General features: G+C 42.8%; 1 protein-coding gene across 1 annotated transcript in view; it reads left to right on the top strand.

Annotated features, from left to right (window-relative positions):
• Positions 1-17,296, top strand: part of slc22a13b (solute carrier family 22 member 13b) — a 47,912-nt gene that overhangs the window by 16,608 nt on the left and 14,008 nt on the right. Inside the window, 4 exon segments of the mRNA XM_048529281.2 lie at positions 90-193; positions 4,410-4,687; positions 11,404-11,699; positions 13,048-13,150. Of these exon segments, the coding sequence (XP_048385238.2) occupies positions 90-193; positions 4,410-4,687; positions 11,404-11,699; positions 13,048-13,150 (781 nt within the window).

Here is a 17,296-nt window from a genome sequence, read left to right as displayed (position 1 = left end):
TTACAATGATATAGCAATTGAAGAAGCATTTACTCCTCCTTCTGTTAACCAAGCCCTCTTTCTAACTGGGATTATTTCTCACTCTTCAGTTTGATCTGGTTTGTGATGACAATTAGTTAAACCAGCTCTCACAGTCTGTTTCCATGCTTGGGCTTTTTATTGGAGCCTTAGTGTTTGGTCCACTAGCAGTCAGGTAAGAACAATTTAAATACTTTAAAATCACTCCTATTGATTATTCATGTTTTAAAACAAAATATTTCTATTCACTCATGGGACATGGGCATCACTGGCTAAGTAGCATTTATTGTCCATCCCTGGTTACCCTGGAAAAGGAGGAGTGAGTTGCCGTATCGAACCTACTTCTGCTGTAGCTTGACTCACAATGCTGTTATTGAAGGACTTTAACCGAGTGACAATGAAGGAACAAACATGTATTTCCAAGTCAGGATGGTGAGCGGCTTAGAGGGGAACTTGAAAGTGGTGGTGTTCCCATTTATCTGCTGCCCTTGTCTTTCTAGATGGAAGGGGTTATGGGCTTGGAAGGTGCTGTCTGAGGATCTTTGGTGAATTTCTGTTTTGCACCTTGTAGATAGTACACACTACTGAGTGTCAGTGGTGGAGGAATATGTTTATGGATGTGGTGTCAATCAAGCGGGCTGCTTTGTAATGGATTGTGTCAAGCTTCTTGAGTGTTGTTGTTACTCATTCATTATGTTAGGAGTATTTCATCATGCTCTTGATTTCTGCCTTGTAAGTGGTGGAGAGGCTTTGGAGAGTCAGGAAGTGAGCTATTTGTCACAGTAATTCTTGATTCTGACCTTCTGTTATAGTGCCTATATTTACATGACAAGCCCAGTTCAGTTTTTAGTCCATGTAACTCCCAGAATGCCAATGGTGGGGAATTCAAAGATGGTAACACCATTGAATGTCAAGGGGTGATTGGTTAAAACGTGTCTCACTGGATATGATCATTGCCTTCCATCTGAGGGGCTTAAATATTACATGTCATTTTTTAGCCCATGCCTGAATATGTTCTGGATCTTGTTGGATTTGGGCATGAACTGCTTTAGTGTCTTAGGAGTGCAAATGGTGATGAACATTATGCCATCATCAGTAAACATCCTCACTTCTGACCTTATGATGGAGGAAAGATCGTTGATGAAGCAGCTGAAGATGGCTGGGCCAGAACACTACCCTGAGGAACTCCTGCAGAGATGTCCTGGAGTAGAGATAATTGATGTCAACAATGACAACTGACTTCCTAGATTTTCTAGGGCTCCTTGATGCCACACTTGGTCAAATGTGGCCCTGATGTCAAAGGCTTTCAGTCTCGCCTCACTTCTGGAATTCAGACCTTTTATCTATGTTTAAACCAACTGCAATGGAGTCAGGAGCTGAGTGGCCCTGGTAGAACCCAAACTGAGCGTCATTGAGCAGATTATTGCTGAGCAGATGCTTATAGCACTGTTGATGGCACTTTCCATCCCTTTACTAATGATAGAGAACAGACTGATGAGGCCATAATTGGCTGGGTTGGATTTATTCTGCTTTTTGTGTACAGGTCATTCCCGAGCAATTTTCCACATTGCCAGGTAGATGCAAGTATTGTAGCAGCTTGGCTAGGGATGTGGCAACATCTGGAGAAAAGGTCATTAGTATTCTTGCTGGAATGTTGTCAGGGCCTGTAGCCTTTGCAGTAACCAATTCCTCCAACTGTTTCTTCACATGTCCTGGAGTGAATCGAATTGGCTGAAGACTGGTGTCTGTGATGCTGGAGACCATTGGAGGAGACTGACATGGATTATCCATGCGGCACTTCTGGCTGAAGATTACTGCAAATGTTTCAGCCTTATCTTTTGCACTGGTGTGCTGGGCTCTCCCATCGTTGAGGACGGAACAAATATGGAGGCTCTTCCTCCAGTGAGTTGATGAACCATCCACCAACATTCGTGGCTGGATTTGGCAGAATTGCAAAGTTTAGAGCTCCTCTGTAAGTGTGAGATCTCTTAGATCTGTCTATCACTTGCTGCTTATGCTGTTTGGCATGGCAGTCGTCGTATTTGGGAGTTTCACCAGGTTGACACCCCATTTTGGATATGTCTGGTGCTGCTCCTGACATGTCTTCCTGTGGTATCTTTAAAAACATACGTTTCACTAAATTAGCCTAAGTACCATTTTTCATCCTCATTTTGTGTTTTAGAACAGGCAGCTCTGATGTCGATAAATTGAGAAGATATTTCTTCTTTCTCAGAGAGAATTTCTTGGGTGGCAACCAGCATATGCAGAGAGAAATCAAAAGGGGTGACATCCTACCTGCCTATCTGGGGGGTTACTAGTTAGGAATAACCAAATATCAACCTAGAGACCTTAAATACCAACCTACAAACCTTACCACGGTGGGTGAGCCCAGCGCTGAAATTGAATACCATCAGGTGACTGGAGGCAGCCTCTGGGCACCATTCTTGAGATAATAGTGAGACCTCCTTTAATTTCCCCTAGAGCCATCTGAAGCTGCAGGTGCCAGAGACATTCCCCTTCACAATGAATCCCTAGCCCCCATCCTGAATTACTCATGCATTCTATCACCTATAGCAGCAGAAATACCTGCATCTCCTGGTCAGATTGCCAGGCACCCAAAGTATTGGACATTCAAATTAGCACTCCAGTTGTGCCATGTACTTGCTATCCTTAATTAGCTGAGAGTCTCGCTGATGACCTCAGCAATAAGCCATCTCCAGAAAGGTGGGCAGCTCTCAAACATTACTCAGGTTGGAGCTTAGTAATGGTCCCATTCTTCGATTAAGGCAGTCAGATTCCATCCATAATTGGACAGGAATACTGTGAAGTTATTAAAACAGCATTAAATATCAAAACGTCTGCTGTGAGGATACCCTGACAATTAAACATATGGGGATTTAAAATAACATCAAAGTATGAACACTGAATAGCAATCTCTGGAATGCATTGGCTGAAAATGGAGTGGAAGCAGATTTCTGGGTTCCTCTTGTTGGATGTATACACGGAAAAGAAAAATTAAATGACCATGGGGAAAGGGCAGGGGAGTGGGACTAATTCTTTGTGCTTTATGATTCTACATTTCCAAAATAAAGAAATAAATGAACATTGCAAACATTTAATCTGGTAACGCTTATCATCTTATTTATTTTAGCATTCAAATACTGTAATTATAGATTTTCTCACCAACATCAATGAAACGATATCAAGAAATCCAAGTAATGTCTTGACTTGAGCTGACAAGTGATAAGTAACATCATGTCACACAAGCATCAGACAATGACCATCTCCACCAAGAGACAATTTAATCATCGCACCTTGCCATTCAATAAATAATAGTATTATTGCTGATTCCCCCACTCTCAATATCCTGGTGAGTTATGGTTGGACTAGCTATAAAACACAACAGCTATAAGAGCAGGTCAGAGCACAGAATCCTGAAGTGAGTAACTTATCTCCTGAATTCAGCAAGTCCTGTCCACTATCTGCAAGACACAAGTCAAGAGTATGATAGAATACCACTCACTGGCCTGGATGGGCGGTCTTGAGAAGCTTGACATCAATAAGGATGAAACGGCCCACTTCATTTGTGCCATATCATCAAAGATTCATTCTCCCCACTACTCGCATCAAGTAGTAATAGTGTGTACAGTCTATAGGATGAACTACAGAAATTCACCACGATTCCTTAAACAGTACCTTTTAAACCCATCAACCACGCCTGTCTAGAAGCACAAGGGCAGCAAATACTTGGGAGTACCACCACCTACAAAGTTTTCTTCCAAGCTACTCACTATCCCGACTTGGAAGTACATCACTGTTCCTACCGTGTCGCTTGGACAAACCATGGAAAACCCTCCCTAAGGACATTGGAGGTCTATCTACGCCAAGGGGACTGCAGCAGTTCAAGAAGGCAGTTACCACCACCACCTTGTGAGCAATTAAGGATGGGCAATAAATGCTCAGTCAGTGATGCCCATGCCCGTGAATGAATAAGGACAAAGTTGTTATTTTCTTTTGCACTGTTGTCAGAATATTCATCGCAGACCAAGACTAATCCTGAACCTTTCTTATGTTCATTCATGCAACTGGAGTTACAGGAAAAAGATCAGGATCAGACTGAGTTTGCAGCTCCATTCTGAACCATATTGAGACTAAATTATAGCACCCCTAGAGTCACTGCAGGCTCCCAGCTAAAACTATGCCGGCAAAATCTACTAATCTCTCCACATGGTAACCAGCAGAGCTTCTGGTTGAACTGACCACTAAAGCTAATATTCAGCCCAGATTATTCACGAGGATGTTGAAATACTCCTGGAGTCAATGTCCTTGAAAAGATAGGGCTTGGGTAAACGCCAAGGCACACATTTAATCATATGTCTTTTTTTCAATAGGTTTGGCCGACGCCCAATTGTTTTGCTATCACTGATTCTTCAACTAGTGAGTAGTGTAGGAGCAGCTTTTGTGCCAAGTTTCAATCTATTCATGGCTCTGCAGTTTGTTGTTGGGGCATCTGTGTCTGGCACGTTAATTAACACCTTCGTCTTAGGTATCAGAAAAGTAGTCAGTATGAATAAGGGGAGGTGCATGATGGTAATGCCACTAGACTTGGAATCTGTAACCCCATACCAATATTCTGGGGTCACGGGTTCAAAGCCCATCATGGCAGATGGTCAAATTTAAGTTCAATTTTTTAAAAAATCTGAAATTAAAATGCTAGCATAAGTGTGACCATTATTGATCTGTTTCACTAAAGACCTTTAGGGAACAAAGTAGGCCATATCTTTACCCACTCAGGTGACTTGAGGCCCATAGCAATGTGACTGATTCTTAAATGTAATCTGGGAAATTAGAGATGGGCAATAAAACCCATAAAAAACAGGAACAGGAGTCGGCCATTCAGTCCCTTGAACCCAGTATGCCATACACGAGGATCATGGCTGTTCTGACATTCCTCATGTCCATTTCTTTCCCTTTGCTGGTAACCCTTGAGTTTCCAACTGATCAAGAATCTAATGCTGGCTAAGATGTCCCATGAACAAATACCAGCAGCCCCCATTGCTTTCCTCCAATTCACCTGCTGCAGCTTGCATTCACAACTTAGAAGTGCCTATCAGCAGCTAACTGGCTAAAGGTAGTATTTATGCTTCACTTAAGCCAAACATACAACAATAATGTGTTACAATTAGGCATTTGAATATCTCAATGAAGTTGACCAATTCCATGAATTTAAATGGAACAATGTTTTGCTATTGATTTCCGGTCCCAGGATGGAAGTATTTCAGATCATTGATTGAACCTTGCCCGTCAGCAGTTCAGAAAATGTAAAGAAACGGATAGATGCAAACAGACAAAATGTTGCGATCCGGCCTGGGAAATGCTTTCTTTTGTGGCAGACTTCTTGAAGAAAGTAACATGCCAAGTGGAAGGAAGTTAACCACTGTACAAAGTATAAAGACCTGCGATTGCTGGAAATTTGAAACCAAAACAGAAATTGCCGGAGAGTCTGAGCGGGTCTAGTAGCATCTGTAAGGAAAGAAGCAAAGTCTTGAAAAAAGAATTCAATGAAGCTTCAACATCTCTTTGTTATATTTATTTACAAATCCAACTTAACTACTGGCTTCCTATACCTAAGAGCATACTTGCTTTCTTGGGTCCATTGTTTAGAATTGGAGGAAGGACATTGCCACTTTTATGTCTGAGATTGAGAGGTTTTCTCTAACAAAGTCTATTTTTGCCCTCAACCTTCGATTGAATCTCCTTTCATCAGCCATATCTACTTGACTTTGGCTTGGATCTCAACTGGCTTCAGGCACAAATTGTGTTGAAGTTGGTGCTCTAATATATTCATTTTATTCAATTCAGAACAATTTCCAATGTTCTGTCCATTGAGCATTACTCTGGATAGGATCTAACCTATCATGGTTCACCCTGGGAAGCAAATACTTTATCAAATGTTGAAGCATTTGACTGCTTTTGCCTGAGACCTACGGTCATCCAAATGCTGCAGCAACTTCTTCAGTTTTCCATTGTGGGTCTGCCTATGTGGGTTGAAATTAGCACGTCATCTAAATAACATGCAACTCCCTGAATTCCATGCAAACTGTGATTCATTCCCCTTTGAACAATTCCAAAACCAGAAGAAACACCAAATGGCTGCCCATGAAACGAAATACATCCAGACATGCACGAGGTGGACAGTTTTTCCAGAGCCACAATACAGTTTCCAATATGCTCACTAGGTAATTGATCCCTGTTCCAAACAACTAACTTTCTGATTGGGTTATAGTGCTGTTCAAGCTTACACATAATGTCTTTCAGCAGCATATATGTTAGTTTAGCAGCGGCAAGCAAACTCTTGAGTGTATTATTCTCATTGAGCCTGCTTTAGTTAAACGTAACGCCTTTTCATTTTTCGGATTAACAGTCAGATTATCAGGAACATCCAAGATGATTATTAAAAGTGAAAAATATCTCCAGCTGCTCCACAGATGTGTTGAAAGACTTTTAAGCATGGCTAGCGTCTCCCAATCTCACAGTGATACCTGTTGACACAGCCATATTTTTAGGTCAATCTCCCCAAGTGGGCAAACAGCCTTTTCACGAAGACTGAACATTTTCTCAGCAAAAAAAACCCCTAAATTCCTCTTCTCGCTTGCTGGGTGCTTGCTGACCCAAGTACATTTGGTTAGAGACAGCCAAATCTGCAGCCACTCACATATTAGCAAGAGGCAGGGAGTTTAAGTCACGAAATAGCCCATTCTCAGATATTTTTTCTTATTTTTACTGCTGGTGTGCAGGGTATTTGCAGGTTCAGACATTTATTTGTTCAAGGAGGGTGAGATCTAAGTAGCTGGTGAACAGTGGAGGGAACTGGCAGCCATATTGTGAAGCTGCCTGCAGGCTGTGCTTTCAAGAAGTGGGACTTTCTAGCCTGGAGGCACTGCAGTGGGTGCAGCCAAAGTGAAATATTCCGAAGTGAAAGGTGTCGATCAGGCCCACAGCAATCACTGGAGGCAGGACAAGCTTATAGGCCCATTGCATGTTAAGGCTTCTTCAAACATTGACTTCTCCAGTGAGAGGGAAAGGAGCACAGGAATGGAGATGCAAGCACATGAAGATACTGTGCACTGGTAAAGGGAGCGCTAACAGGATAAGGAAGCCAATAGATTGGACAGGGAGTGTGCACAGAGGGAAGAAGGCAGCCTCATACTCATAGAAAGTGCTGCCCAGTGCAAAGTATATAAGTTCAGAGGCTCCATTTCAAAGAACAAAAAACAAAGAAAATTACAGCACAGGAACAGGCCCTTCGGCCCACCAAGCCTGTGCCGATCAAGATCCTCTGTCTAACCTGTCATCTATTTTCTAAGGGTCTGTGTCCATTTGCTCCCCACCCATCCATGTACCTGTCCAAATATATCTTAAAAGACACTAACGTGTCTGCAACTACCACCTCTGATGACAATGCGTTCCAGGCACCCACCACCCTCTGTGTAAAGAACTTTCCATGCATATCTCCCCTAAACTTTCCTCCTCTCACTTTGAACTCATGACCCCTAGTAATTGAGTCCCCCACTCTGGGAAAAAGCCTTTTGCTATCCAACCTGTCCATACCCCTCATGATTTTGTAAACCTCAATTAGGTCCCCTCTCAATCTCCGTCTTTCTAATGAAAATAATCCTAATCTACTCAACCTCTCTTCATAGCTAGCACCCCCCATAACCAGGCAACATCCTGGTGAACCTCCTCTGCACCCTCTCCAAAGCATCCACATCCTTTTTGTAATGTGGCGACCAGAACTGTACACAGTACTCCAAATGTGACTGAACCAAAGTCCTATACAACTGCAACATGACCTGCCAGCTCTTGTACTCAATACCCCGACCAATGAAGGAAAGCATGCCATATGCCTTCTTGACCACCCTATTGACCTGCGTTGTCACCTTCAGGGAACAATGGACCTGAACACCCAGATCCCTCTGTTCATCAATTTTCCCTAGGACTTTTCCATTTACTGTATAGTTCGCCCTTGAATTAGATCTTCCAAAATGCATCACCTTGCATTTGCCTGGATTGAACTCCATCTGCCATTTATCTGCCCAACTCTCCAGTCTATCTATATTCTGCTGTAATCTCTGACAGTCCCCTTCACTATCAGCTACTCCACCAATCTTCGTGTCATCTGCAAACTTGCTGATCAGACCACTTACACCTTCCTCCAAATCATTTACATATATCACAAACAACAGTGGTCCCAGCACAGATCCCTGTGGAACACCACTGGTCACAGGTCTCCAATTTGAGAAACTCCCTTCTACTAGTACTCTCTGTCTCCTGTTGCCTAGCCAGTTTTTATCCATCTAGCTAGCACACCCTGGACTCCATGTGACTTCAATTTCTCCATCAGCCTGCCATGGGAAATCTTATCAAACGCCTTACTGAAGTCCATGTATATGACATCTACAGCCTTCCCCTCATCAACCAACTTTGTCACATCCTCAAAGAATTCTATTAAGTTGGTAAGACGTGACCTTCCCTGCACAAAACCATGTTGCCTATCACTGATAAGCCCATTTTCTTCCAAATGGGAATAGATCCTATCCCTCAGTATCTTCTCCAGTAGCTCCCCTACCACTGACATCAGGCTCACCGGTCGATAATTATCTGGATTATCCTTGCTGCCCTTCTTAAACAAGGGGACAGCATTAGCAAGTCTTTAAACAAGGGGACAACATTAGCAAGTCTAATCTAATTTCATTGAGATGTTGAAGCATCAATATGAAAACTGCAGATTGGATTTTATGTGAAGGCAGCAAATCCTGTTACCAAAAACAAAGGTGGCTTTGCATGTAATATTGAGGGCCAGAAGCAGAGAAGATGACCTGTGAAACAGGACAGGCAGTGCACTGATAAGAATCCATGGTGTAGGAGGTAGTTTATTGCCATGTTTAAAAAATAGGCCAATGAGTAGGAAACAGTGAGTGGAGATGGAGGGTTCTTCTTCAAGTTGGCAAGCTGGTCCAGTGGGGTTCTGCAGGGATCAGTGCTGGGATTGCAACTTTTTACAATATATATGAATGAGTTGGAGGAAGAAGGTAAAAGTACTGTAGCCAACTTTCCAGATGCAAAAGCAGTTTGTGAGAGGGATGTAAACAGGAAGACATTGATAGTTTAAGTAAGTCAGAAAGAAGTTGGCAAATGGAATATATTGAGAGAAAATGTGAAGTTATTCATTTTGGAAGGGAGAACAAAACAACAGTATTATTTAAATTAAGAAAAACTGTAGAAAGCTGCAACATAAAGGGGCTTTGAAAGTTTTTGTGCACAAAACACAGAAAGCTAGCGAGCAGGTAATCAGGAAGGCTAATGGAATGTTGAGGGCCCTTATTTCAAGGGATTTGAAGTATAATACTAGGGAAGTCTTGCTACAACTGCATAAGGTTCTGGTGAGACCACATCTGGAGTACCATGAGCAGTTTTAGTCTTATTTCTAAGAAAATATATTATTTAATTGGAGTCAAATCAGAGGATATTCACTGGGATGATGTCTGGTTTGGAAAGATTGTCGTAGGAGTACAGGTTAAACAGGTTGGGACTCTTCATTGGAGATTAGAAGAATGACAGGTAATCTCTTTGAAATTTATCGGATTTTTTTTAGGGGTTTGACAGTGTAAAAGTTGAAAGGATGTTTCCCCTCATGGGAGAGTCTTGGACCAGAGAGCATAATCTCAGAATAGAGGGGTGCTAATCTATAACTGAGATGAGGAGAAATTTCCCTGTGACAATTACGTCTTTGGAACTACTTGCCACAGAGAGATGTGGGGGCAGAGTCCTTGTGTATATTTATGGCTGAGATAGATAGTTGCTTAATTAGTAAGAGAATCAATGGTTAAGGGGAAAAGATCGGAAGGTGGATGTGAGGAATGTCAGATCACCAATGATCCTAGTGAATGTTTCAGCAGGCTTGAAGGGCTGAATGGCCTACCCCTGATCCTATTTGTTATGGTCTTATAGTCAATAGGTAACGCCACTGTGTCATTCACTGGTGGCATTTTTCAAAGATAGACAACAGCACAGGACGTTTTAACAACCTATAGAGGGTAAAGAGTCAGCCCTGGCATAAGTTTGACCAAGGATTACCCCAACATTCAGCGATGCTTTGCGTGGTGGGGTGTCTTCAAACTCTCTAATTACCAGAGAAGCACAGAGATCCACCAAACCTAGAAGGTCTGCCCCATAGATGGCGATGATGACCTATCATGAGAGACCCCTACCATCTCTCAGTACGAGCCATCATTATATGCCAAGGCTTCAGTAAGTACAGGTGCTCATGAGGCCCTTACTTTTATAAACCATCTATCAATTTGATTCCACACCTTGTCAACAGTTACACATCAATAAATACAAGAGTGGTTACACTTTGAAATTCTAGACCTCTAAAACTGATTAAACATTAAAGGTTTCTGCACTTAACAAATTCTTATCAGTCAATGAAACCCAGAGCCTATGTGTTTACCCATTCACTTTTGGCAACCAGAGCTGTCCCTGTGCTGTCCCTGTCCCTGTTAATGTGGAAGCAGCAAGCTGCTGCACTTTCTTGCCTTGATGAGGAGCTGGTCACAGCCTGTGGCCTCTGGAGCCTCTTATGAGCCTTACTGGATCCAAGCATATTCGGGGCACTTATACTGGTCTGGTGGCTGCCCCAACCATCAGACCAATATGCAGTGCTAATACCAGAAAGGCCAATGATCCACTTTCAGCTATTAAAGCCCTAAGAGGAGCTTCCATTGCCTTCAGCCTGCTCTCCCTCTGTCCTTGCAGGTGCCATATGAACTCCAATTGTTGTTGGAGTGGTTCAGCTCCTGGCAGTGGAGATATGCATTGCTGGCCCACCTTACTCACCGATCCAAATGTCATACATTGCACCATGCTGTCGAGGTTTGTGTGTACCCCTCAATCCATTCGGTATTATGTTCCATGTACCACTCCATGAGAGTTTCCATCCTCAGTGCATTCCCATGTCAGAAACTGAATCACCCAAGTCCTGGCTGGACTCCTCCAACATTTGTACGTGGGACTGCACTGTCTCCAGAAACTCTGACAGATATTTGCACAAAGTATATGTGATTGAATAAACTGAATGGTAAACTGTGAATGTTCAGTGTTAAAGCAATGAACTGTAACTATATATTAAACAAGTGAATGATCAACATTTGATAAGTGATGAATGGATTTCCCTTGAATACTCCTGATTGGTGTTGGTTTGAAAAGAGCTGAAGGAAGAAGTAGAACAGCTCATTAACAATAAAAATGATATGGTTGGAGATGTGTAATTATAAAATTGGAGGGTGTCTTAAAATCTGTTGTGCCAATTTTGTGTATTTGCAGGTGCAGAATGGCCTGGAGTATCACAGCGAACACTTACAATTGTCCTCTCACACTGTGCCTTTTCATTCGGGCAGATGGTTCTAGCTGGGCTGGCTTATGCAACACGTGACTGGAGAATGTTACAATTAACTATCTCATGTCCAATGGTTATTTTTCTGGTTTATATATGGTTAAGTATTTTACATAACCTTTGTGAATTTCCATTCTGCCATCAGTGTCAATTCCTCCTTATTTACCTACTGAATTGTTCGTCACTACCTTGTATATTTGACCCGTGCTTTTGGTTTTCCAACAACTAGAAACATGCTGTCCACATTAACCTAGCCAGCTCATTCATAATTTGAAAGAGCTTTATCAAATCATCTGTAACTCTTTTATTCCCTTAGCTGCTAGACCTTTACTGTTCTTACTGCTTTTTCTTAAAATCCTGTTTACCCTATAATTGACTGTAAAGGCATTTTTGAGACTTGCAGAGTTCAGGAGGTATATCTGAGGGAGATTTCAGTTCAGAGATATTTCCTTTTAAGTGAACAGCACTGTCTTCTTGGTGTAAGCAGGAAGAAATCTGAACTGGGAGCTAAATTGGCCCTTTTCATGTTTCTTTCAGCATTTATTAATCGAGTCTTTGAAGGCAACAGCTACTTGAGCCAACTGGATTCTCTTCCACTGCCACAGCATTTAACACCAATGATAACTTGCATTTATATAGTAAAGCTTATCACGAGGCTTTGCAGGACATTTCTTTCCTAATTTGGACAGATGGGGAAGAAGTGCAGCCAAAACATGATTGCATATATTTAAAATAGGTAACTGATAGATGGCAATGTGTGCCATAGCTGCCACTATTGACATCAAAGCAACGTTAGCATGCGGTAATGTTACTGACAGCTGTTAGAAGTATCAAAGTTTAACTTCCCTGCCCTCCTGCAAATGATTCACTCCTTCCCCGTGGGAATTTTGATGGCAAGATGCAGACGCCCAAGGACTCAGCTATATTCTGCCTCATCCTCGACAGGTTCTCTTGCCAAATAGTCAACCTAGTCCTAGAAAACAGGCTGCTACCAATCAGAGAGGAGAAATCTCCTTCTCTGCAGTGCCTATCCACCCACCCCATCCCATGACGGTCAATATGAAGCAGCCAAGAAGTATGTTATGAATGCAGCAGTAATAAACAAAAGGGTGGCACCTGAAACATTGTCTGACAAGGTATTTTATCACAGCTAAAACGCTTCAAGAAATTGTTTCAGTAATAATAACTGTGTTCAGTCAAGCTTGTTGGAAGAAAAGGTTGGTGCCATAGTCAAGTTAATAAATTGCACAGGATTTTTTTATGACCCAAAGTGCTTCACTTTACTTTGAATCACAGTATCTGATTTGCTTCAGAAGTCAATCTGCCATTACACTTCAAATAGTCTGTAGAAAACAGCACTTTAACAGGCAGTACCATACTGCGTGCTTCATATAAAAGGACAGTACCTCTGACAATGTAGTGCACATTCAGTACTCAACTAGAATATAAGTTATAAATTTGGTTTTGAGATAAGACCCCGACAACAGGCCCCAAGCCTCACAAACTTGTTACACAACTCAAAGTGTATCAGTCTTGGCTCAAATTCTTGCGCTGAATTTTCCTGGCCCGTTAAGGGAAGGCTGGGAGCTGGGAGGGCTGTCAATAATGCCAAGCGAAGATTGACATCTGAACCCAATGTCTTCCCAGATTGCTCTGAGCAGGAACATGGACCAAAAAGTAAGAGGCAGGAATAGGCCACTCAGCCCTTTGAGCATTAGAAATGCCCAGAGAACTGCCAATTAAATCAATTAGTGACCACTTCTGGCAAGTGGAGGCAATGAGCCTGCATCATGGGAGGTCGCCAGTGTATAGTTAGACTGCAGGTACCTCGGGACCTTCTTTTGTGGCAGCTTCATTATCAATAATGGGGACTGCATGTGTCCATGGCCATTCTTGAATCAAAAGCTGCACTAACACCCATGACTCTACAACCTGACACCATCCCTATCACCTTCTTTCATCTCCAGTTGCTGGAGTCTTCCATGCTAGCCCCCGCAACCTCCTCCCCAAAATCTCATGGCTCTCTAAAGGTAGCTCTCCTTTGGAATACCCCCATCCTCGTGTTGCTGCCTTAGCAATGGTCATCCCGTCGTGGGGCTGTCAAAGCTGGGCAACTGCTGGCCCTCTCATTGATTCAATGGTTCTGGGGGACTGGCAGCTATCCTCAATTGGGCAGCAGCCTTTCAATTTGCCCCACTGGCAAAATGCCAGTTCCTGCCTGTTACCACTTCTGCCCTCTGCAACAGAACATAACCTTAGTGTCAAAACTTAGTCTCTTGCCTTTAATCAGACCTTCAAATCCCATTCCATACTGAAATATGCCATCTAGGCTGACATTTCAATGCAGGAACCATTGTTCTATCATACTGCATTTTGGAGGAAATGTTCAACAAACACATCACCTGCTTTTTCAGGCAGTACAAAAGATCCCACAGCTCTATTTGATAATCAGCAAGGGAATTCTTCTACTATGTCTCAATTAATTGCACTCAAAACAGAATATTTAGTCATCCCTGCAGTCTCTTTGCTGTACCTTACTTAACTGCTGCTTTGCCTAATTGCAATAATGATTTCAGAAATGATTAATTGGCTGTGGAGTATTTTGGGACATCCTGAGGTCATGAAAGATGTCTTCCAAATGAAAAAAAACATACGTGGATCCTTTTTCATTTGATGTTCAAATTCAAAGTTTCCAAATTTGCTGATGATACACAGCTAAGTGGTAATATTGTGAAGATGCAAAGCAGCTTTAACAAAATTTGGACTGACTTATTGAGTGGACAAAAATGTGTCAGATTGAATATAAGTCAGTAACAATGCGAAATTATACACTTGACAATGAGGAACATATGTGCAGAGTATTTCTTAAATGGTAAGAGATTAGTAAATGTAAATATGCAGAGTAACATAAGTGTCTTTGTTGATAAATCACTGAAGGTTAACATGCAGGTAATAGGAATTAGAAAGGCTAACAATATGTCAGCATTTATTAAAAGAGGATTTGAGTACAGTAATAATGAAGCCTTGCTTTAATTGTATAGGGACTTAGTTAAATCACACCTAGACTCCTGTGTGCTGTTTTTGTCTCTGTATCTCAGGAAAGATATTACTGCCACGGAGGGAGTGCAACCAAGATTCACTGGATTTGTCACTGGGAGGGTGGGACTGTCATATGAAGAGAGATTGGGCAAACTGGGCCTGTATTCTCTTAAATTCAGAAGGATGACAGGTGATCCTGTTGAAACCCAGAAAAGACTTTAAGGGATAAACAGGATGGGTGCAGGGTTTAGGCCTGAAACGTCAGCTTTCCTGCACCTAAGATGCTGCTTGGCCTGTTGTGTTCATCCAGCTCCACACCTCGTTATCTGGGTGCAGGTTAAGATAGACCCCACTTGTGAGGTGTAGAACAAGAGGACACAATTTGAAAGCAAGGAGGAAGCCTGTTAGGACCAAGATGAAGAGATAAGGATCTTAGGGTTCAAGTCCATTGCTCCCTGAAATTAGATAGGAAGGTAAAGGTGGTGTATGGCGTGCTTGCTTTATCGATCAGGGAATTGAATACAAGAGTCAGAATGTCATGTTGCAGCTTTGTAGGACTTTGGTTAGGCCACACTTAGAGTGTTGCATTCAGTTCTGGTCACCACATTTACAGGAAGGATGTGGAGTCTTTGGACAGGGTGCAGAACAGATTTACCTGGATGCTGCCTGGATTAGAGAGTATGAGCTATAAGGAGAGTCTAGAAAAACTTGTGGTGTTTTCTCTGGAGTAGCGGAGGCTGAGGGGAGATTTGATAGAAGTCTATAAAATTATGAGATGTATAGATAGGTTTGATGGTCAGAATTTTATTCCCAGAGTTGAAATGTCTAATACTAGGGGGTATGGATTTAAGGTGAGAGGGGGACAGTTCAAAGGAAATGGGCAAGTTTTTCTTGTAGGAGTATGGAGCACACTGCCAGGGGTGGTGGTGGATATGGTGGAGGCAGATATGATGAAGGCATTTTAAGAGATTTTTAGATAAGCACATAAATATGCAAGAAATGGAGGGATATGGACCAAGGGCAGGCAGAAGGGGTTAGTTTAATTTGGTATCATGTTTGACGCAACATCATGGGCTGGAGGCCCCAACCCTGTGCTATACTGTTCTGTGTTCTGTAATTTTAATTGGGTGGATATGGATCTTTGAAATTCTGTAACCCAGAAAGGTGTGGAAGCTCAGGCTTTGAGTATATATAGAGATTAATAGATTTCAAAACAACTTATAATGTAAAAGAAAATGGAGATGTTGCTAGCATTGAAGTGGATCATCATCCATGATCATATTGAATAGCAGGGCAAGCTTGATGGGCTGAATGGCATACACCTGCTCCTATGTTCCTGTGTTCCTATGTTTATTGAGGCACTTCATTACTCTGTATAATTTCACACTATTATCACCTTGTTATCATTTGCCATGTTCTTGGCCACTCAGTTAGTCAATCCAAATTTTGTCAAAGACACTTCCTCACATTACCAGAGATAATGGGAACTGCAGATGCTGGAGATTCCAAGACAACAAAATGTGAGGCTGGATGAACACAGCAGGCCAAGCAGCATCTCAGGAGCACAAAAGCTGACGTTTCGGGCCTAGACCCTTCATCAGAGAGGGGGATGGGGGGAGGGAACTGGAATAAATAGGGAGAGAGGGGGAGGCGGACCGAAGATGGAGAGTAAAGAAGATAGGTGGAGAGGGTGTAGGTGGGGAGGTAGGGAGGGGATAGGTCAGTCCAGGGAAGACGGACAGGTCAAGGAGGTGGGATGCACTGCCACAATGATGCCACCCGAAGGTTGCAGGAACAGCAACTCATATTCCGCCTGGGAACCCTGCAGCCATATGGTATCAATGTGGACTTCACCAGTTTCAAAATCTCCCCTTCCCCCACTGCATCCCTAAACCAGCCCAGTTCATCCCCTCCCCCCACTGCACCACACAACCAGCCCAGCTCTTCCCCCCCACCCACTGCATCCCAAAACCAGTCCAACCTGTCTCTGCCTCCCTAACCGGTTCTTCCTCTCACCCATCCCTTCCTCCCACCCCAAGCCGCACCCCCAGCTACCTACTAACCTCATCCCACCTCCTTGACCTGTCCGTCTTCCCTGGACTGACCTATCCCCTCCCTACCTCCCCACCTACACCCTCTCCACCTATCTTCTTTACTCTCCATCTTCGGTCCGCCTCCCCCTCTCTCCCTATTTATTCCAGTTCCCTCCCCCCATCCCCCTCTCTGATGAAGGGTCTAGGCCCGAAACGTCAGCTTTTGTGCTCCTGAGATGCTGCTTGGCCTGCTGTGTTCATCCAGCCTCACATTTTGTTGTCCTCACATTACCACCTCGCTGAATATCATCAACAAACTTGGAAACTTTGAACTTGAACACAAAATGAGAAAGGATCAGTGATTTTTTTTTCATTTTGAAGTTGTTCCAACCTCCAACAATGCTAGATTCTGAAAGAGGGATGTGGATTGGCTGTTAGTAGTAAACATCTTTGCCTTAACCCTACTGCATCAGTTCAGGTGAAGATTTCCAGCTTTGTAAGATGCGCGCATTGCACACTTGTTTTCTGTGCTGAAAGTTCCTGTCATCTACTTTTTGTTGCGGATGAGATGACAGGGCCATGTTAAGTGAATGCAAATTGTTCCTATGTAAGGAAGATTAGCAAATGCAGACATAAGAGCCAAGGACTCCTTGCATAATGTATCTGTCTGCACCATTGAGCAATTCGCATTGGCCTGCGAGTATTTAGTCTGATAAGCTGGGAACAGTGTGCAACATGGAAGAGGACTACG

Source organism: Stegostoma tigrinum, chromosome 5 (assembly GCF_030684315.1).
Source record: "Stegostoma tigrinum isolate sSteTig4 chromosome 5, sSteTig4.hap1, whole genome shotgun sequence".
In the NCBI taxonomy this organism is placed as follows: domain Eukaryota; kingdom Metazoa; phylum Chordata; class Chondrichthyes; order Orectolobiformes; family Stegostomatidae; genus Stegostoma; species Stegostoma tigrinum.
The sequence above is the reverse complement of the archived record's forward strand: the minus strand, read 5'-3'. Positions and strand labels throughout refer to the sequence as shown.